This window comes from Melanotaenia boesemani, chromosome 23 (assembly GCF_017639745.1).
Source record: "Melanotaenia boesemani isolate fMelBoe1 chromosome 23, fMelBoe1.pri, whole genome shotgun sequence".
NCBI lineage: Eukaryota > Metazoa > Chordata > Actinopteri > Atheriniformes > Melanotaeniidae > Melanotaenia > Melanotaenia boesemani.
The window spans coordinates 19169839-19193584 of NC_055704.1; the positions used below are offsets into that span (position 1 = coordinate 19169839).

General features: G+C 38.7%; 2 protein-coding genes across 4 annotated transcripts in view; both read left to right on the top strand.

The window, feature by feature from the left end:
• The window catches only part of atxn7l1 (ataxin 7-like 1), a 28342-nt gene extending 23154 nt beyond the window's left edge, over window positions 1-5188 (top strand). For both annotated transcript variants that reach the window (XM_041977639.1, XM_041977640.1), the window contains exons 10-12: window positions 167-694; window positions 981-1224; window positions 1554-5188. In XM_041977639.1, coding sequence (XP_041833573.1) covers window positions 167-694; window positions 981-1224; window positions 1554-1571 — 790 coding nt within the window. In that variant the 3' untranslated portion in view covers window positions 1572-5188. The remainder of the gene's footprint in view (window positions 1-166; window positions 695-980; window positions 1225-1553) is intronic.
• A 6763-nt stretch (window positions 5189-11951) lies between these two features.
• The window catches only part of znf800b (zinc finger protein 800b), a 28599-nt gene continuing 16804 nt past the window's right edge, over window positions 11952-23746 (top strand). The window contains exon 1 of one of the 2 annotated variants that reach the window (XM_041977920.1): window positions 11952-12170. The gene's annotated coding sequence lies outside the window, so the exon portion shown is untranslated. Of the gene's footprint in view, window positions 12171-14027; window positions 14331-23746 lie in introns of those variants that run through there. The other variant, XM_041977919.1, reaches the window with a different exon arrangement.

Genomic DNA, 23746 nt, shown 5'->3' on the forward strand with positions numbered 1-23746 from the left:
CTGATTAAATCAGATTTGGAGAATCATTTAAAGTCCAGAAATAATTAAAAAATTCTTTTTTTTTTTCTTTTTTTTTTTTTTTAGTAAAATTCACAGTACTGATAAGTAGTTTGGGTTTAGTGCAGTCTGATTTGACCTCCTTAATATCCTCTCTACAATGTTTCAGGAAGGTGCCTCTAGCTGCTGAGAGCCTCCCCTCCCTATCCCCATCTGGTACCTGTGTTTCTTCACAGCCAGCTCCTTCTCCCAACTCCATTGCCTCCCCTCTCCTCACCTCCCCCTCCAACACCCTCTGCTACACTGCCACGTTTCCACAATCTGCGTCTACTGCCGGGTTGTTTAGCGTCAGAGACTCTCCACAAGCCCAGGTTTTCAAGCTTGGAAAAGCCCGTAATGGCACGCACAAGGCCAGTCGACCATCCAAAGACACGGAGGACCCTCTTGTGGCACCCAAGAAGAGAAAAAACTCTTCCCACACTTCTTCCTCCCTCTCATCTTCTTCCTTGTTTCCGACTGTGGAGAACCACAAGAAGAACGGCAGCAGCTTTCATCCGACATTACAAGGCTCGGGGGCGATTGGTGCCTCCCCAGCCAGAAAAAAGGGACTTGGTCGTGGGGATAATGGGCTTTTGAGCAGTGCAGATGACTGGCTATCCAGAGCTGATGGGTCTCAAAGCTACAACTCACAGAACAGGTTGGTCCAGAGCTGTAAACATTTATTCAAAACTCTTTGAAAACTGCCAATTAACCGTTGTATTCAGGATTGAATGACATGATTCCTTAACTGTTTAATAATACCTCTTTGTAATGGGATTAATTGCCCTAACAAGGGATATTGGGGTTGCTGCCAGGACTACATTAAAACAATGAAGGTATGAGAGGGTAATCATATAAAGCAGAGCAGTGTGTCAACATGTAATGCAAACAATGTGATTGCCTTTTATTATTAACAGTTTTTATCCTTTTCTGCTCCTCGTTAGTCGAGAACTTGCCACCAGCAGTATACCTTATTCTCCCAGGGAGCCAGCCCCACATCAGCCTATGGCTCCCCCCTCAGGACCATTAGCTTATGGGGGAGGAGCAGAGGGGAGGAAGAGGAGGAGTCCCAGCTCCTACAAAGGGAAGGCCAGCAAGCTGAGCAGGCCGGGAGGGTTAGAGAGCCTCTTTGGGAAAGCAAACGACAGCGGGGGGATATTGGCTTCAGCGCCTGAATCTCCGAGACAGGTAAGTGTTAGCAACAGACTTTATTTCTTCTGACCTATGCTTCCAAGAGTAATTGTATTACTTTGCTCTCACTTGTATGTTGTGGGTGCTGCAAGTATGCAAATGTTAACAGAAAACCATGATAAGGTGGGATCTCAGATAACCATCTGCATGTTCTCATTAGAGCGTGTATCTTTTGGTCTAATGGCAGCACACAGGTGCAAAGCTTAAAGTGTTAGTAAGTAATCATATAACTGCTTTGTTTTTTTTAAATAAATAATATGTGCTGTAAAACAGTTTTAGAAGCAAGAAACAGCAGCCAGTAAATAGGTGTGTGTTTGTCTCTGCAGGCCAAGTTGCATCACTGACAGAAACCTGTTCCATGGACAGAATGTTGGGCAGCTGCACAGGCCACCACCGTTTGTGACCTTTGACCTCACCACTCTTCCAGTGACAGCAGCAATCAGACTGCCTCATCTCGCCGATGTCACCACTATTTATCCAATGACAGTTCAGCTCACCCACTGTGACATTGGGGCTGTGAAGTCCTCGCCCACAGTTGGCTGGCAGTTACTTCCACTCCCTGCCCCTCATTATGGATCCTTTTGTTGGAAAGCTGCTCTGCTTCACTGTGCTTGTGGTCTATACAGAACAAGATTAAAATAAAAAAAAAACCCAAAAACTGTTCTCTGTAAAGGGAGTTTGCCTCAAGTGTACCAGGCATTGTTGACAGCACCACTACTTAAGTTTTGTTTCCAGTGTGCTGGCAAGGAAAGCTGTCTGATTGTTTTCGAGAGATTGATGGTTAAAGGACCTACTGACACAACTACTGTAGGACTTCAGCTATGCTCTCCTCATTTAGTGTTTTTCACTGAGTCAAAGAGGGAAGAAATAACAGCGGGTTCGGCTGGGTTTTATCCAGCTTTCTCCCCTCTTTTAGCCGCCTCCTTTGTTTCTTTGTGTACCAACCAGCTTCGTTCATTTCTCTTTTTACCGGCTCCCCCGTACACCCGGTCCATCCCAGCATGCCTGTGTTCGAAGTGCACTTACTGTCCTCAGTACCCCTTTTGCCTCCTTCTTTGCGGACTCCACGGCCGTCTGCAGTGGTGCCACACAAAAGACCTGTTCATGAGAGGGAAGGGAATAAAACATAACAGCATTTGTGTTACCAACGATGCCATGTCAATGCATTGTATTTCATTATAGGATGAAGTCTGACTTTATTGAAATTGTTCTGTGTTTTTCTTTTTCTGGTTTAGATATCGGGAGGAATGCAAACTCCCTGACTAGAATCCAAAATGGAATTATTACAATGGTGTTGGATTGCTTTTTTTTTTTTTTTTTTTTTTTTTGTATAATAATTTATCATTCTTAAATAATGTTTGTCTAAATGACCATTAAGGTTTGAGTTGAAGACATTTTCAGCAAAAACAGAAAAGATTCAATGGCATTTTGAAGGTATGTTGAAAGTATTATTAGTTCATATCTGTACATATCTGTTATTATTTTTGTATTTATTAATAGTTGCCCCCTTTTACTTAATATGATGTAAAAGAGGGGAGTATATTTTCCCTCCAACCTGGATCTGTGATTTACAATAAGAATGAGAATGGCCTAGTTTCTCAAAACATTCAAGTATTTGTTCAGTAGCAAATAAAGCCCATTATTAATACACACACACACACACATACACAGCCAAATAGAAACTTTTTGGCAGTTGCTACTGTTCATGTTATTTTCATTTAGTTGTATATCCAGCCAACGAGTGCTTGATTTATGAACCAATGTTTAGTTCTGTTTCAAAATGTAATCGTAGCTGTGAAAATGAAGTCATCTGTCTAAATGTACGTGGCTTTTTCTCAAGCTGCAACATATTTTTGTCCAAATTTCATACCTTATACTACATGTATGCACACAGTCATTTTAGTCATCTGATCCCATGGTCTCAAAGGTTTCACGTTGACTTCTTTGTCAGGTCCTTATCAGGTTCAGACCTCCCCCTCAATTCTGTCTTTTGTAGAGATAATGGGTCAGGGAGTCACCAGTGTGTCTTCTAAACACTGCTAACATTAGCTAAATAACAAAGGTGGATTATTTTATTTTTATTTTTTTTGTCAAACCAGGTCCTATTTTTGTTTTTAACTCTCATACTAAAGGGCCCAAATTACCTGTTTACCTGTGGTTCCACCTTTTTTCATGCTATAGTTTTTAAATGTCTTTATCTTCCAAGACTGATGGGTCTAGTCAGTGTGATTATCTGGGTTGTTGTGATATGACAAGTCAGAACTTTGTCAAAATGCATTCACTTACTTCAGCTAGGTACTATTTCTTGTCTCTGGCGGCTCAGTTGTCCCCTGTGCTGAAACTGCGACATAGCCATTCCTCTAAGTCCCCGCTGTCTTTTAAATATGTATAAGATGGAAACAAAAGTGTAAGAGCTGATTGAACAGACAATACTTTTAAGTTAAAAAGGAAAATCAATAATTAAAGCCCCAGTCTTGTGCATATATTTTCTCTAATGACTCATGACCACGTCGAGTGATGCAGAAACAGATAAATTCAATGATGGATAGCCTTTTATAGGTTAAAAAATGGCTTATGGTATGTACATTTAATGATATTTATATAGATTTTCTTGGCAAGAAATGCCATAATGTGTTGAAAAACACCAAAAAAAAAAGAATTTAAAGCCCCTCAGTTTGTCTGATCAGTGCCACACCCTCTCATGTGGAGTCACTGATAGTGGAAAAGTAACTGAAAGCATTTTGATTTGCCTTTTAACAGAGCAACGCTCCCACGAGGTACAACAACTTCAGTGACGACTAACTGTATGTAAGCACTTAATGATGAAGGAATTGTACATAATCCATTGTATTTGTGTTATTTTCTTTTCTTTTTTACCAAAATACTGAGAAGTGCTTCCTGTGATGATACTTTATCGATCAGTGTGTAAGAACAGTTTAGATCAGTTTAATACCTGCCGAGTTGACTTTACCTGCAGGTACGTGGTGTATCTGGGTACTTGCTGTGTACAGTTTACTGTCCAACATGACAGCAAGATTTTTGCAGCGTGTGCAGCGTCTGCAAATTTATTATAAGATAAGAACAGATACGCTAGTATAGTATTAGTTTATTGGTTAAAAGCCACAGCTACTTTCTCAAACATGATGGTGTCTTTAGGAAAAGGCCTCTTGACTTCCACGTTCGAGTTGCAGAAATAGGAGGTTACTTATTTGCAGCTAAAATTTAATACAAAGCTCATTGTTGCTGTTGCATTTTAAAGAATTTAACTTCTTTCAAACCCTCCTGTTCCTTTTTTTTTCTTGTTTAGTTCTTGCACTTTTTTCATATTGCCCCAATCATTAATCAGCATTTATTTATATGAATATTTGAGATGTTAAAAGATACCTTTATATTTGTAAAAGTGTTTCTGGGAGCTAAAGTTAAACAAGTTGAAAAGTATTTTCCTGGTTAGTCAGGCCCCCAAATCAGCACACTGTTGTCGTTATCTGATCCGATCTGTGATGAATGTTGACGTCTAGGGGAAAAAAAACTGCCTTGTGGGATTTCAGTGGGTTGGATTAAATAAAATGGATTTCCAGTCAAAGATGACATAACATGGTGTATTTAAAAAAAAATAAAAATTAAGGGTCTTATATTCAAGTTTTATTAAATGACTTAAAGTGGATCTGTGTTGTTTGTAAATTAAAGAAGCAGCTTTTAAATTGTGAGGAGCATCCTCCACTGCTGATGAATGTTTTTTGTATATTACACTTGTCATCATTACAAGTACCTGTTGAATGTTTTCTGTTCAAGCAGTTTATGACCATTTGTGCTTGGTGTGATCATTTTATACTGCTGGAGAAAGAAGCAAACTCTCCTCTGTAACTTGAGTTATATTTTATAAAGTATAGAAGTTTTGTTCAAATTTGACCAGATGTGTATGTAATGAGCATTTTTCAGTCAAAATATAACACTGAAATAAGTCATGTCTGCTTTCAGGACCATATCTTAGAGTATTTGGCCATTAAACTTCAGTTTATGATTTTATTTCCCAACAGACTTCCTGTCCAGGCTGAAACATGCTAACAACTATTTGATAAAGAGGATCTGTGCTGGTTTTCCTCTTATAGTGCCCATTGCCTACTTAGTTGTTAATCCTCTAATATATATGTTTATGTGCCGCCTGCTCAAGTGTGATTTACCAAATCACATCTTTGAAACTAATGTCATTCATCTTGGCTGCATCTTGAGTAGTTTTGTGCTGGAGCCTCTCAGTCTTAGATCTGACAAACACATACAGCATATGAAAGTTGCATTTTAACCACATCCTCTACAGAAAGTAGATCTTATGAACCTTTTTTTTTTTTTTTTTTTTTTTTTATTATATCAGTTTGTGAATCAGAAGCTTCTTCTCTGCAGGATGGCTTGCTAGGTCAAGGTCCAGGTCTAACATCTGATAAATTAAAACCACATTTTCTCCCCCTCTTGATGCATTGCAAGCAAATCTCCCCAAATCTTAACTGTTGTGATCAACCCTTGTCTTTGTGGACATTTATTATGTGAAGCATCATGTTAAATTCCAAGCAAAGATCCACTGGTGATGTTATTGACTCTGTCCCTAAAAAAAATTCTTATAATCATCAATGTTTTTGCTACAAATGTAACATTAAGTCAGATTGTGGTGTTACAGATTGGCTAGACATCTCAATCTCATCCCCAGACTGTTCAATCAAATCCTCTCATCCTGATAAAGGACATAGTGTTCTGTAATTAGACATCCGCCCAAAATGAGGACTCATTGTCCTTTGTTAAAAAAGAAAAAGTTAGAAAAAAAGAAATGTTTTGATTCTTACAGTGATGGCCTTGTTCAAACTTTAGTAACACATTTTTCACTATTCATTTTTAAACTGCTGAAGCCTGAAGAATGTCCTCCTAATGTAAATAGAAGCTAGTATCTTGTCCATATTTCTACAGTTTTCCTGCATTTTCACATCCGTGTTTCCAAAACATGAAGATAGAATCTGTTTGCAAATCATTTAACCCTTCTGTTTAAAAGATAATCTAAACCTGATAACATATCAAAAGTTGATACAGACTATGCTCAGGTCACAAATAATAATAAATAAAAGTGCTGACAGGTTATGATCACAAGTACTTAAACCAGTTGCTGTAGTTTTTAAAACTCCTATTCTTGCTTGATCAGCCATAACATTATGACAAACCTCTAATACCGAGCAGGTTCTCCTTTTAAAGCAGCCCTGACTCATCGATGGACATCCCAAAACCTCTAAAGATATGTTGTGATACCTGGCACCAAACTGTCAGTAGGACGTCTTTTAAAGACACATAAATGGTGACTATGAATTGGACTCCTTAGTCCAGCACATCCCACAAATAACTGTATGGATCTGGAGGCCAACACCTCAATCTTGTGTTTCTCAAGCCATTCTCCATGAAGCCTTTTGCAATGTGTGTTTTTCTTGTCAAAAGAGGATACTGCCATCAGAAAATATTGATGTGAAGGAGGACACTTAGTGACCAAACGTATTTGGGTACAGTAGATGGTATTATTCAAACAAATGGCTGGACCTATTATTTTCCAGCATAACATTGCACATGCTAGCACATACACCCTGGCTCCATGTCTTCCCCAGGTAAGCAATGTACTAGGACCAAACCATTCACATGATATAAAAGGAAATGTGATTATTCCATTGCTCCATTGTTCAGTCTGATCCACTCCATTGGTCTGTGGAGATGCAGCTATATATACAACAAAATTATTTTTTCCACTTCTGCTCATTTGGCTTTACTCAACTTGGTTATTGAGGTTTTCCATTAGATAGTTGCACCTGGTACAATGTGTTTTTTTAGCACCTACTTGGCCAGGATCCCTAGTGAGTTGACTCAAGCTAAGAATAATACCTGCAGACTGCGGGTCACTTATTGTCATAATGGCCCTACCCACATTGAGGTGGTACTCAAATGTAATCGAAAATGACCTAAACCAAGTAGAGTTGAGTAAAGTCAAGTAGAGCCAATTAGGTACTCAAAGTGCTTTACATAAAACATTAAAAGCATTAGAGTGGGGAGTTTATTCCACATGTGAGGACCCTAAAAATTAAAAGCTGCCTCTTCATGTTCTAAAGCTGGGAACCGAAAGTAGACTTGACCCTGATGACCTGAGGGATCTGGCTCCATGCACTATGATGCACTGTGTTCTGATATCCTTCCGTTATAATGAACATTAATGTTGTCCAACCATTCAAGCTCCAACAGCTTTACTACTGTTTGGATGACATGGACTGGCCTTTGCTTTCCATGTACTTTGGTCACCCATGACTGTCGGCGGCCTGGACCACTGACACCAGGAACATCCCACAAGAGCTGTAGGTATGGAGATCCTGTCCTTTGACCCTTTGATTGGGATGCAGTGGCTCAGAAGGTAAAGAAGATTGTCTAATGAGTGGAAGGTTGGTGGTTTGAATCCCGCTTCATCCTAGTCAATCTGTTGACACTTCACTCTATTTGCCTCCAGTGTCGGCATTGCTGGGGCATGAATGTGTTTAAATATTGCCTTTGGAGCAGATTGGCTGATACATTTCAGTCAGTCTGCCCCAGGGCAGGTTTGGCTACACATGTAGCTTACCACCACCGAGTGCAAACGTGGGGTAATTGAATAATGGATTCACTGTAAAGAGCGCTGGGTGCCTTGAAAAGTGCTATAGAAATCTAATCCTTTACATGATCCTAACATCTAAAGACTGATTATCTGCCTTTAGTCTGGAATTGTGTTGCAGATGTCACAGTCTAAGCAGACATCCCCCGGATCTCTTCCTGTCTTCAGTTACCTATTTCAATGTTTCTAGGAGGACAATGAGTTGTTCCCAATCCAACTAAGGAATATAATTTCTTTAGTTTCTTCTTTTTCAGTAGCTTTTGGACCTATCCCCAAGGCCTTGTCCAAATAGAACATGTCCAACGCATCTTTCCTGGGAGACATCTGAAAAGCATCCTAACCAGGTTCCTAAACCATCTCAACTAGGAACTGAACTCCTCATGGATGACTGAGCACCTTAACCTGTCCCTATGGACAAGCCTTACCACCCTTTAGAGGAAGCTAATTTCCTCTGCTTGTATCTACAAACTTTTATTTCAGTCATTAATCACAGCTCATAGCCATAGATGAGGATAAGAATGTAGATTGACTGGCAAATTAACAGCTTCACCTTTCAGTTCAGCTCAGGGAGTTACAAAATCAATTATTGATCTGCGACTGAAGGTGTCCTGGTGCCAGGTGCACTTACAAACACTCCTATCTTAAACATGGTGCTTATTATTGGCAAACTGGACTGACATCTCTCAGGGTTCGATTGGACAGTCTGTTTCTCCAAATTATGCCTTTCAAATTGTGTTGCTATTGTCACCAACGAGTGTTGAAGTCCACCAGCAGGACAGTAGCGTCCCTATTTGATGCACCTTCCAGTACCCTACCCAGAGACTCCAGGAAAACTGGGTAATCTCAACTGTTGTTGAGCACATAAGCAAAAACAGCAGTCTTGTAAGTTCAACCAGGGTGATTGAGATTAACTCATTTAAATGTAACTGATATTTCTCAATCTCTTGCACAAACTTGCAACCCTCCACACCATTAAAGTGATGTTATGCCACTTTAGCCAGATTCTGCAGCATTATACTTCCACGGCCTCCATCTTTGACCACTGCAGAGTCCACTTTACACCGGAGCCTCGCAGATATCACCTGCAGATGGTGGGTTCACAGGAAGTATGCCTGGCTGGACCCTATATATATATATATATATATATATATATATCTTTTTTGGGATTTGACCTCCGCTGATAAAATCAGGTCATTATTAAATGTAGATTGGTTTTTGTACAAATATTTAAACCTCCTTATTTATTATTTTAAATGTAACCCAATTGAAAACCTGAGGGTTTGTAGGTTATCCAGTGGTCTGTTGTACCCAACCAAGTAATAAAATAAGTAAATCTCTCTCGGTGTTATGAGCAGAAAAGTGTTCTTATCAAACATTTTGAGTTTGAGGCTGAAGGTGAAAGATGTGAATAGAAAGCCCATCTGGTCTTTAGTTTAAGAGTTGTAGATAAATTCATGTGGCCTTTCTCATGATAATTCCGTCATCACAGTAAATGAAAGTGCATGTGATCAGATTAAAAAAGGGACCTTAATTTGAGAGAAGGGGGTGCGGTAAAAGAGTTACACTGCACATCAAAGTGAAAGAGAAATTAAAATGTTGATCCGCTGATGTCTTGATACCCAATGGATCGCTCTGTGTGGACCATAAGTTCGTGTTTATACGAGTTTTTCCACAAAAAGGAGCTGATTTATTATTGCTTCGTGATTCCTGTTCAGCTCAGCTTTTAAAAAAGCAGAAAAGGGTCCATTTAAAAGCAACAAAAATAAAAACAGTGCAAGAATCTAAATATGACTAGAGTGTGATGGAGAGCGCAGAGCTGAAACCTGCTGTGTTAAATCTGAAATGACTGTGGCCTGAGCAGTCTCAAGCATTGCTGTGGCACACTTCAAACCACGCTTAAAGTGGTGGCTTCTCTTACAAGCACACACATCCATGCTACCATCTATTACTGCTCTCCAGACAAATCGCTACATCCAATTAGATTTATTTGAGCATGACATCCAGCAGCCTCTTTCACCTGCTGCTCTCCTCGACATCTTTCCCATTAATGGACTGAAATGACACACAGCAAAATACATTCCTGGCAACATTGACACCTTGTGGTCATTTATCTCTAACACCACCCCAACAAATGTTATCAGATCAAGATGGTATGGGTGGGGGGTAAAGTTGGGTAAAGAACGGTACATAAAAGTGCATTTATTCAGATAATCCTACAGAGAAATCTAACACTTTTAAGGATTTTATCAGACTGATTTCATAATTTTGCTTACTTTTGTGCTTCCACTGGAAGTTTCACTAAAGTCCTGCATCCTCAAAAGTCTCCCTGTCCCCGCAAAATGCTACTTTCTAGCCTGTAATTGTGAACAAGTCAGTTTAAATGGCCAGCATAAACAAATGATCGTGCACAGAAAGTATCAAAACATTTCACTAGGTGGTGTTAAAAATGCAGCTTGCATGTAATTGAGAAGATAAAAGCTCTCAGTTCTATTCGACAATGTCCATGAATGCCGAGGAGTTTCTCCCCCCTACTGCAAACAGCATTCTTATGATAATGGAATAATGCTGGTGCTTTAGTTAATTGTGTATAGGCGATAGTGGTGGGCATCTTTTGTTGCGGGGGTTTCATGAGTCTAAGGGAAAGAGCTAGCAGGGATTATCACTCTTATGGAACTTCTTAGAGTCCACTCAACCCTTACTTATTCAGTGTTTGTCTTTTCTTGATTTGTGTAAGAGTTTGATTCCTTAATGGATCTGCACATTGTCTCATTAAGATATTCAACCTAAAATATATTTCTGCTGTCAGGATAATGCTGGCATCTGTTTCAATAGGTGTAGCAAAACAAGCTTTTCCCCCCTTTCATCAGTGTGCTTGCATCAAAATTTAAGTGCTGCCTGAAGCTGTAACCTTTAGGTTGTAGTTTATCAAATGTTTTTTGTCTGCATGCACTTTGTATTTCAAGGTAGCAATACAGTTTTTTATTTTTACCAAAGGGCTTCACTTCAAGGGGGTGATGCTAGTGATGCTAATGATCATTGTTTGATGACCAATGAGAACATTGCATTCCATATCCATATCTATACGTATGAAAAATCCTACTAAAGCAGATGGTACCACTATTTTGTTTTTTAATCAGTCACATTTATTTCTAAGACCACAAAACTAGTGACAAACTGTAAAATAGAAAATAATGCTTACTTTTACTAATTCTACTAAACTTAAAACGTAATAACTTTTTCTGAGAATAAACTTAAAAACCTGACCCTTTTAAATTAAAGGGTTTTTATGACATGAGAAAACATTAATTAGGCTCCCATTGTTTTAGCAGTGGTAAAAAGTGGCCATTTTTCCTCAATTACTTGCTAAGTTAAGTCTTCTCATTGTCTACATCAACTGTATGTTCTATATTCTAACTATAGATGAGTTTGTTTAATTTAGTTCCACCTGCAGCAGCCTCGGTTGTTTACTGATGCTTAATAGCCTGTTCTACCATTTCCTAGAGCAAATTTTCCAGTGAGTAATGAATTTTATTGAGAATTTCTTTAAGTAAACCTGGAAGCCTTCTCTGCAACTTCATTTGGTTATTTAATACCAAATATTTTTTTTATCCCATTACTTTTTCATGTTTTGACCATTTCCCTATTGTTACTATATTTTAAACTGTTATATAATTTATTTGTTAAAAAAATATTAATTCTTCTCTTGATTGTTGTCCAAAGGTCCAAAGGTTAAGTGTCAATAAAGAATGTAATATTATTTTAACTGTAAGTAGCCTATTGTTATTGAAATATTGTTTTTGTGTAGTACTTCTTTCACTGAGGAGGTACTTTAATCTTTTACCTTGCAGGACCCTGTTATTTCATTGCTCAGTATTTAATATTTTTAACTCTTTATCAGAGCAACAGTCCCTATTATGCTGTAATAATGAACAGCATGAAGGTTTTGTAAGCTATGAAACTTTTTACAAATTAATGTTCTCTGTATAATTCTGGCTCTTACTGAGAAAACTTTTACTCCAGCAGTAAAAGCCTTGTTTCTATATCAGCAGCACATCTGTCACATCTGTCTAATCAAGCTCACTGTTATTACATGATACCTGACTCAGCTGATATCAATTAGCATCACTTCTTTTAATAAGGCAGCTAGCTACCCTTAGTTAGCCAAGAAATCAAAATTAGTTGTTATTTAATTGATTTTTTATCTTATTTACCTTCAAATTAATGTCAGTTTTACTGAGCTAACAACACAAGCAAATACATTTGTTTTCAACAGTCTGGAAATAAGGTAAGAATATGCTGTTTTTTGCATAACATGACATTTTTGGCTTTTTGTTAACAGTTGCTGTCTTCCTTATTTTATAAGGTTATATTTAAACATTTTTTAAACCCTAGCACCACTTTTCAAAGCAAGGGATAACTGCTAATATAACTTATTAACTGTTGCTAGGCTCTAGCAGTTAAGCTAACTAGCCTGGATGAATCAGTCTCTAAATTGTGTTTGTTCCTGTAATATTTCTCCCATAGCTGTAATTTGTAAAGGTAGACCAGAAAAAAGAATAATCAAAAGGAAAAATGTAAGAAGAATTACTGAGTGCACTTAGCGTGAAGCTAAAAACATTTTAGATAGCTTATATATATTTTTTTGCTAACACTGCCTAACCTGTTGCTAAACTTACTATGCTAACTTTGACTTTAGCATTGCTAGTCAGATAGCTAATTTCAGTAAGCAAAAGAATAGGAAACATTTAAAAACATTATTAAAGTTCCTTGTAAGCCAAGAGTCAACCACTGACCCACATCTATGAGGGGATTATGAGACAGACCCATGGGCAAATACTTGTAAAAGACCCCCATTCCTCCCATATATGAGTGTTTTGATTTACTTTGTGGTCATTACATGTCTCTGTGTTAACACTGATGTTGCTTAGTGGGGTCATAGTTATTTTTCTTCTTTATATCTCATAAAGGTTATTTTAGTCTATCGTGTTTGTATACATAAATACATACATACATGCACACACATTCATGTATATATATATATATATATATATATATATATATGTATATATGCTTCTCTTAAGACAAGTTTTTACACTTACTTGCTTATTTTGTTTGTCTGTTTAGTTATTTAGTTTAGTTTAGTATTTTTGTGGTAAGTTTGAGTCTCCTCTTGGTTGTTTTTTTTCATGTAATTGCAGTGGTTTGTGTCTCTTACATCCAAGTTGTTGTTTTGATGATTGTTCTGTCCACTTACAGTTATTTGATAGTTGTTTGTATTCTTACTTTTCCTTTTTTTGCTAGTTTGTTAGTTCACATTTATCTCTTGGTAAATTTACTCAGTAGTAGTTTTAATCCTCTTTGCATCTCTTTTATATTATTTTTTATACACTTCATAAGTGGTTTGATTGGCCATCTAACTAAACAGATGAACAGTTATGTTAACAGCTCAGGATCTGGAGACATCTCATCTTTTGGGCTCTGTGGCCCATTGACAAAGCCCATTAGCTAACCATTCCATGCCCAGATACATTTGTTAAGTATATTTTTAATAACTTGTTTTGGCACATAAATTAGGCTGTTTGAAACCATAGCAATAGTGAAAAATTTATTGATTATCAAACCTTTGCTAGGAGGCACTAAAAAGGTTTTTTTTTTTTTTTTTTTAAATAAGAGAAAACTTATGTGTTATGATTTATTTCCTTATTCAGAGTTAGTCTAGTTTAGTAAGGGATGTTTCAATTAAAAGTTATGGATCCTTCTTCGAGTTTTAAATAAAGAAATTAAAATTTGTATGTATATTGCCATGCTTAAATGCACTTATATCCTTTATTGAAGAAAACTGATAAGTTGGGATTTGTTTTTTAAATGACATATTTTAACATGTTTTAGGCACAAATCTGAACGCCAGTGACATCTTTGTCTTTCAAATGCTAATCCGGGGAATGACTTGGTATTTAATTAAACTACTGAAAAGTAGAGAACTATATCTGTTGGATTAACTTCTGGAAGGGTGTAACCTCCCCTGCTTTACTTTGCGTTTGCGTCGTGGACTCGTGGAGAGCTGCGTGTCCTGAAAAGGTTGCGCGTTTTGGGCGATAAAACCAGGACTGCAAACGTGACTGTGGTGAAAAAGAAAACGATTTATTAAACTTTAAAAAAAATCTAATTAGATTAAATCCTTCCGTTTGTTTCACAGTTTGGCCCCGAAACCCTCGTATTTCCAGTTAAAACTGGACGTGTAGGGTGCACCTTTGCGCAGAGACTGGTTAATGCTGAGTGGCTCTCCTCTGGGTGCACAAAGGCAGCGGCTCGCAGAGGAACTTGTTCAGAGTGAACCGGGGACGCTGGGAGGCGAAATAAACAATCTCTGGTCTCGAAGTAGCAACGACCGCGTAGTTTTATCCCTGGAATCACGTTATTCCAACACCCATCTGAGATAAACAAGGTAAGGACTTGTTTTAAACACGTTTCAGCGGGACTGGAGGGCTGCGGAGCGGGTTAAACCTTCTTCGCTCTGGCTTCCCGAGCATGGTTGTTTTTGCAGAAAATGGCGTCATCGCCCTCTTGTTTCTGCCTGGCCGCGGCGGGGAGAGGAATAGTTTCAGAGACTTGTAGCAGCCTTTACACGTAGCGTTTACTTCCTCAAAGGTAAAAATCACTTACTGCGACGTCTTACATTCGATAGAAAACTGTCAAAATAAGAGATAGTTGATGATTTCGCTCGATAGAAGGACGCGCAAAGATGGAAGGGTCACCGGTCCTGTGCGCCAAGCTGCTTCTTGGAAAAGGTGGCACGGAGCCGCAAAACGCAGCGTTTTACAATCAGAAGGGTAGCATTCTTATCGGCTAAAGGCTAACCCAAAAGACCGTCGATGATTTGTGGTTTTTACCATAATGGTGATGGACGTTCTTGTGGCAGCGCTGAGCTGTGTCTTTGTGTGTATTTTATTCGGGTTAGCTCGTTTTTACGCCGCACTCCCCTGCCATGCTGCAATCGTTACGAGGGGCCTCTTTTTTACGGCTTGAAAGGAGCGTTTTGCACTTGGCTTTTCCTCTGATCAAATTAAGCTGCTCCTTTGTTGCTGAAAATAGTGGCTTTTTTTAGCCTGACAATATAACCGTGTAAAAAGAGATTTTCAGGAGGATAATGGGGGCGATGCAAATCGTGCCATGAGAACGGCGACTGCCCTGCGCTCTGGTTTGCTGCCTGCCAGACTAGGACAGCCTGACAAAGATGAAAAATAAAATAATAAAGTGCTTAGGACGAACCACACACTTTGCAAAAAACTGGGGAAGTCCGGCGCTGCGCAATGATTGTGCTGTTGCTTTGCGCAGAGAACAGTGGCAGCTGCTGTAACCGCCGCCACCATTTCGCCGCGATATTTTTAGTGTTGGCCAACCTTTTGTAAATAGTTGGGGACTCTTGGATAAAAGAGCACAATAGTATTCATGCGGGCCCTTTATGGCCTGTGAATGTGCTCCTAAGTCCCACTCAGGCTGTCCTGTCTCGCCCCGTCAGCTACGTGCATGCGTCCTAGCACTGGCCACCACACATCCACCATAGCGAGGCCACTAGGTTCCTGTGTACACGCACTGCTTGGTTCCTCCTGTGGCCAAAAGTCGATGACTGTTCGCGTACAGAGTGTAGTGTTGCAGGCCATCGGGATCAAATCGAAGCAACCACGAAACATCATCCACTAAAACTGCACATCGCTCTCTCCGTGCACATTTTTATTAAGTTTCCCGAGTTATGCAACCGCATCCCCGTAGAGCGAAGTGCTCGTCCGCCTGAACGTACTCGTCACCCACCATCGGATGGATATTTTTTCCCGTGAAATAACCGCTGAATCGGACCAGTCCCAATGACATCGACATTGAATTTGAAAGATATGTCATTTGCAAATCACCAAGTGCCATTTGCGTCACAGCCCGCGGCCTCGCACGCCCATGGGGGCCGATGGAGTTGCAAATGGAGACTACGTGTGTGTGTGTGTGTGTGTGCTGACGCTGCCCCAGCTGAAAGGGAACCAATAGACGCGGACCCAGGCAGCAACAAACCGCCGTGCGCTTCCAATCTTGAGCAGTGTACTGACTTTGGATTCCGTATCAACACGGAAGATCGCGCAGTTTATTCGGGTTGGTTAGGTTTCCATCGCTCTGCCCACGATGCGTAAGTGGATGCGTACACACACGGTTTAAAACTGCTACAGGGCTCGACAGGCCAGCCGGAGAGTAGTACATCCGTCCAGCGCTTCCCTCATGGTGCTCGGTGCATGTGGCTATTGAGAACTCGCTCACGAGTGGATAAATGCCTTTCCACTGGATCGTGATAATGTGACCGTAAATCCTTTATAACCACCGCAGAGGGTAAGGCTGGATTATGAGCCGGACACCGGATTGGAACCCGCTTGTCTTTTTTATGTTACATCCACGACGCGCCACGCGTTTCAGCTTTGGAGGTGATGGTGGCTTTTTATCCAGGAAGGTGTTATTTGTTGCCGCTGCGCTTTTGGCCACTGCGCATGGTTTCATCCAACAGACCCGAAACACGAGGTAGAAGCTCCTGAAATTCTCAGTTGCATATCCTGTCAGAAAGGAAATCATTTGTGGGACCATGCGATGAAGTAATGTATAATTAAAAAAAAAGCTAGTTGAAGGTTCTTTAGCAATAAAAAATAAATTATTTGGATTATGGAGACGGAAATGTTGAGTGTCAAACTGCATGCTCTTCTGCAAATGAAAAGCACGTGATTTGTACAGTTTAATCATACAGACAAAAATGAGATGATTTTTCGGGGGGGGGGGGGGGGGGGGGGGGGGGGGGGGGTCAGTTTGTATACACACTGGAGTCTCTACATGTTACACCATTTACTTCAGCATTTAGCCAAGTCGTGTGTCAAGTAGTTATAGAAGTAGTCAAAACAGCAGCCCTGATGTTATGTGTGTTTAATTTTTTGATAAAGGTTCCCAAATTATTGCTGCTCCTTTTAAAACTCTGAAACCTGCCTGTGGCTGTTATTTCACTTTGACTGGAAACTTTGCATTTCATATTGCTCTAGACTCCACATCTGCTCAAGGGTAATTAGTTTGTTTAGGCCTTGTACAATTACTCCCACTTAAAGTTATAATGCAGTGCATTAATAACTTTGACACAAAGAGATGGTCAGTAAAACCTCCTCTCAGGAGGGCAGAGCAGTAAGTAGGACATCAGTGTGGAGAACAAAATTAAATAAAAGGAAAAAAAAAGTGTGTGTGTGTGGGGGGTACTTTATTGTTTTGATATGCAATATTAATTATCTTTTGACCATCTCTGTTGGCCCTTCATTATACTTTTTTGACATGGGATTAACTTGAGATAACAAGATCCAGGCCTGTCTGGCTCTCTTCCTTACTGAAATATTCCAGGTATCACTGGGTTTTATCAGAGGTGGTGCTGTTGGCTACAGTTCAGTGATGTCACTGTATGATTCGGCCAGTTTAATGATGTGTTGTTGGGGTCTGTCACTGACTCAGCCTGTCATTCCAACATGAGTTATGCCTGTCAACAAACTTGTTTACCTGCCAGTCACACAACAAGTGGGTAAGGCAAATAGAAGCACAGGTGGGGAAATATCCATTTAGCCAGGCAACTAGAAAATCAGCATCTGCCCCGCAGTTAGTAGGTCAACTAGTTATGGAGTAAGATTGTTATTCATCCTCTTAAGCCCACTACAGCAGCCTAACCCTAACAGATATCTTGCTGTGTCAGCGGTGAAGGTGAAGATTGCTTTCAGTACAGCCTGACCTGTCAACAAAGGCCTACTTTTTACCCTGGAGATAGAAGTGTCCCTGACTTTTTGTAGAGTATTTGCTTAAGTTTGCTGTCTCAACAGGGTGGGGTGTGATCTCAGGTGATTTGGAAGTGTGTGTTTTGGATTTCATAGGCATTTGTTGCTTTTCTGCTTTGTTGTTTAACCTTCATTTACAGTGCTTGTAGCTAGCTGTACATTTCAGTTTGATTTTGGAGATTCAGTATCAAAAACCAAGAGCTGCACATCCACACCTGGCCTGAAAATGCCCATTATGCATATCCCCAGGCTATATTTATTTAAATCTGTGTCCGTGCTCCTTTTCTACACTATACTGCTGCAAATCTTTTTATGTTATTCTAATGTACTTTGTGAGCTTGCAGTGTACTCTGATTTCTGCAAAATTTCCTTCTATTTGTTTGGATGCTTCAGTAGATATTTAAGTCTCACTCTTTCCTTATGTTTTGTTCGCAATGTTCTGTCAGAAAGTATGTTGTGGCTTGACTGGGTGATCAGAGTTATCACAGAAAAACAAGTTCAGCTGATTGCAAACCTTTAATTGTCTCTGTTTCAGTCCAGTGAACTTTGTGGAGCAACAATATCTAGACATGTATTGAAATTTGATGGTTAGGTTTCATATGCAGTTTTGTTCCATTGCGTTGTACTTCTCATGTGTACCTCCTTGCAGGTACTTGTCCAGTTGGGAATAAAATGGTTTGAGCGTTTCCTAGAATTTTATTTTTGTCATAGGAAATATGCAGTCACTGGTAGTAAGATGAGACAATCATATCTCAGCGTGAATGTTCATTTTCTGCTACTAATGATTTACCTACAGTAGTAAACTCCACCCATTTTTTTATATTTATATGGTTTTACAGTTGAGTGTCTTTTACATCCGTGTATCATCTCCAATCTCAGGTAGCCAAATGCAATTTCTGTTAAGCTAACAAACTATAGATGGGGAGATGATCTTTTTAGAAAATTGGCCTCATTAAACATTTTGAAGTGTATAAAGTTGCAAGTGGACTGGATGCAGTTTTTATAATGTCAGCTCTTGACAACAGCCTGTTGGGCCCATATTCCTATAATATTATTTATGTGCCCATACTTTTTATTATTATATATTGTAGTTACATCGATCAGCCATAACAGTATGACCACCTGCCATAAAGTGTGCTGGCTATCATTGACGGCAATATTTTGGCATTAGGTCCTTTGGGTCTTGTGGGTTGTGGGGTAGGTTCTTTGTGGACTGAGTTTGCTCCCCAGTTTAGAGGCTAAGTGAACTCCCTTAGACTAGGATGCAGGTATTCCCAGCAGAACACTGTTCTACTCATCTTGCCTGTCAGTGGTTTTAATCTTGTGGCTGATTGGTATTGCATTTGCAATTTCCCCCTGGGATTAATGAAATATTTTTTATTCATACAGTCAAATTTCCAGATGCAGAAAAGGGTAATTTAGCATATGCGTTGGCATGGCATTTGGCAACAAAAACAAAGAGCTTATATTGATGTATTAATTAGATTATGATAAGTAAAGCATGAATAATGTCACAAGCAGTGATAGCTTGTAGAAAGTGTTTATCTTGAGGCCGTCAGTTGGTCACGTCACTTTCTATACTGTAGCCAGGCGGCATCTGTGGTGTGACTGCCAGCAGTCAGCATCAGCAACGAGACTGCTTCTGCTCAGCCAAAGCATACATATCAGAAAACACTGTTGACTCCACTTAATGCAACATGAAACCATCATTCATACATGGCTGTACATCTACACACATATAGATTTAGGCTGATATGTCTTAATTGTCAATAGAACAAAGAAGGCTAAAGAAGAAAGTTGTTTTTAATTAATATTTTTATTACTTACTTGGATTAACTTCATCTTTTGCCTCTGAAAGTGCAAATGTCAATTTGTTTTGTAAAAGATGTTTCAAAATAGGAAGCACATTGGCAAATTGATTTTTGGCTGACACAAACAGACCATGTTTGTTTACAATCAGGTGTATTTTTTGAGCAGTGGGGATCTTGTTTAGCTGGAAATGGCTAGATTTAAATATATCAGAACCCCAAGACGTTTACAGCAAGAAAAAGATAAGCTTAATTTGAGAATATTAACCCTAATTGATTCGTCCTCAGGCTTGTTTGTCCAAAGATTTTATTTCTAAGTCCATCAGCATATCATTCACATCTCACCTATTCATTAAGCATTAGAAGCTCATCGTTTTCTGCTGGGTTAGAGGATGTGAAATCATTGTTCCACTGTTCCCCTGTTCATCAGTAGTTGTTTATCAAGCTCTCCTCTGAAGAGGCAGGAAGGAAATGCCTTTTTTTCCCCCCTTTCATTGATTTAAAAACTTGTCAAGCAAGCAGTCATTTCTTTCTGAAAGATCTTTTTACGGCATCATGGGACATCCAGGACTTAATGATTTTTTAGGGGTCATGTGGATATGTGGATGTTTCCTTTATTAAAAGGTTGAGTTCTCACTGATATTAAAACATTTCACACTCAGTTTGGATTGAGTTTGTTTACCTGACCGGCACAGTAAGATCATCAACTACTGTTTAGGATATTGGACCAAGGACATTAATAAGTCTCCAATCCTCACTTTGAGCCCAGGACACCTTCACTCTCATTATCTGAGTCATATCAGGACTCACATCTTCATAACCATGTCCGTCTGTTGCCATGGAAACGGGAGGGTCCCTTGTGTTTAAGTGTGTTAATGTATCATTTGTGTGCGTATGTGGCCAAATGTGTTTGTTTAAAGCAAGAATGTTGCTTTTTTGTGTGTGTGTGTGTTTCAGCAGACTGCTGCTTGATGGGTTTTTATGAAATACATTTCAAGAAACTAATTGGCACCTGTTGGTCTTCGTTTGGGATTTGCAACTGTCTACATACAGTAGTACATTTAAATGAGTCTTTGGATCCCAGGGTAAACCTGTGGATAACATACTGATGTTGTAGATGTAAACGATGACTAGAGGGAAGTTTTTGACCCTTTCTGAAGTCTCAGTTTTACTGAGATGCTCCTTGCATTTGGCTGGAATCACAGATCAGCATACATTTTCTCGAACACGACGTTCAGATTCTGGATGACGAGGTGCTAGAACGCTTCCCAGCATGCTTCAAGTAAAACTCAGAAACACCTTCAACAGGTCATCAGGAGGGACAGGAGCCAACATGCTAACACATAGCAGTTCACTGCTTTTCACTTCATACTCACAAATTCAGGTATTTTGGCTAAAATGAATTTTCTCTGTATTTGTGCCTGTCATCCACATGCAAGCACGGTTCTTGTTCTTGGCCCTTCAAAATGAATATTCTTTAAAATTCCTGCCACCAAAGAGTTCTAGCAGAGCCAGATAAGTTTCAAGAATATAAAGGAAACCGTACAAGCATTAGGGCTGTACAGTTTTCTGCACACATTGAGGCCGTCAGGCTTTTTTCTTTGACGACTGAAGAGTGAAAGAGGAATAAGTTCACAGGAGCTTGAAATTTATTGCTGCCTGAAGGGATTATACCAACTGAAATGATTAATTTTTTTTAAATAAAGGACCAAAACTCCTAAACAAGGTTGTTTGAGGATCTCAGCAGTTGGTATAATAGACACTTTCCAATTAAAGTCTCAACTACTCATTAATTTGTCTCCCTGATATAAATAGAACTTAGGTAGGTATATTATATATTAATATACTTATTGTTCCATTTGAAATTAATCATGTTTTTAATTCAGTTAACTCTTAACAAGTAAAAAACTTACTCTCATTAGCAGCTCTAATGCAGCATTTAACTGTTCTCACTTTTGTTTTTTGTTGTTGTTTTTTTTTGCAAATTTTTACATTAGATTCTTCTTCCCTCTGCCTATGTAATCACCATTTTTCTATGACATGACACCAGCTAACGAGCGTCATTTGTTTTAGACTGATCCCTCATTCCACTTGTAACAGACACTTTCTTGTCAACTCCAGCTTTCAAGCAGATCCATCATTTCAAGTAGCTGAGTTATTGCACAGAGCTTAAGTATTTCATTTTAAATGCAAAGAGTAGGGATTCAGAAAATGTCTCCATCCTGAATTTGAAGGAGCTCGTTAGGGCTTTTTCAGAAGCTAGGAAATCTAGAAAGGTTTCTTTTTTTTCTTTTCAAATCTACTTTCAGGGACAAGGTATACCATTTTAAATGTGATAATGATTTGTTATTTAATGTTATTTTCCTCCTTTTCAGTCAGGGAGTGTGAATCACAAAATTGTAATTTTTGTTTTGTGTCAGAAAAAGGAATAAAAAAATTTTGAAGTAGTTCAAATAACTCTAGCATTTAGTACAGGTGCATTTAATTCCATGCAGAAATCTAATTATTCCAGACCACAGCTGTGTGATAATATAATTTACACAGTGGCTATACTATGTTGAGTATTTGATTTAATTTCCGACACAGACTTCATCCTGACCTTTGTTTCTAGATAAACAAACTGACCTCTTGTTGTGTTTATTTGTTGATAAATTCACTCAATGAAGCTGAGATTGTGGTTGTACGCTTACACTGATGTCGTGTGGCGGTAACACTGCTATGGCCTCTTTTGTCTGTTTTGTTTGGTGCTTCATATGTCTGCTCTTGTCAGGAGACCACAAAACTTTGCAACTAGGAAAACATTTTAAATGCTAGCTTTGTCTCCATCTGCTGGATGTGTAGTGTAACTACCAATCTTCCCTAGTAGATAAGCGGTTGGTTATTACATGGGCAGCATAGTGGAAACTTTAAGGTCGGACACATCTGTAACTGTTGTTTAGTAGCTTTATTTTAGACGTAGGCCTCAGTTCTGCAGTTTAGTTTCTAAACTATGAGCTTGAATGTGATTTTAACTTTATTTAATTTTATATTATTTTATTGATCAATTCCCATATCTTTATAGTTGTAAGGATAAACCATGATTTTCTAACAACTAATCTATGCATCTACGTTTTTTTAGTTGTTTAATTACAAATAATCAAATCACAAATTATGCATTTTGGCCATAGATGTGCAAAATATGTAATTCAATTTCAGTGAGAGGTCATTTTTTCCATCTTACTGCCTTATTGCTGAATGCAAGTTCAATATTTTCATAATTATGTGGCACCTATTGTATGCTGCAACCATACTGCAACCCATCCAGTTAGACCAACATTTCACACTTCTATTCACCTTAAAAAAATCGCATGAATAAAAATGTCAGCTTTTCAGCTTACAACTTTAACTATTATTTAGATTTAGTATTTAGATGACAAGACAATATCTGTCTTATTTGGAAAAGAGTATGCTCTGCAGCCTGTACATGTAGCATGTGTCAGGTATAACTGGCTCAGTAGATCAAACAGTTGTAATTTTAATTACCACAAGAGGGCAGAAATATGTTATATGAGCTATGGTGCAATTCAAATAGCATACTAAGATATATATATATATATATATATATATATATATATATATATACTGCGACAGACTGATGACCTGTCCGGGGTGTACCCTGCCTCTCACCTGTTAAAATGCTGGGATAGGCTCCAGCTCACCTGCGACCCATATGGAATAAGCGGTCAAGATAATGGATGGATGGATGGATATATATATATATATATATATATATATATATATATATATATATATATATATATATACACAAATCGCCACATATCTTTACCTCATCCAGTCTGGTAAAACAGTTTTCAGCAGTCTGTCTCCTCCAACAACAGAACTCCTACACTAAAACCAATACTTTAAAACAGAAGTATAAAATAATTATAGATCCAGCCTACCCAGCTCCCCACCTGCCACATGGAGACACTATACAGTACACCACTTCTTTCCAGCACAAACTGATAGAATTTAATGTGTACAAATGCATTACAAAATCTTTCAATTAGAAAATAGTCATTTTTTTTAGACATTGGTTATATACATTTAACATCCACAGAAACTTTTTTGTGATGTGTGTTTATGGTTTAGCATTTTACATGTTCTGGGCATGTGACTGTTGAGGTGCTTGTTATTGCTCAGTTACAGTAACCTAATAAGTGTGTGGTGCCATATTAATTTTTCGG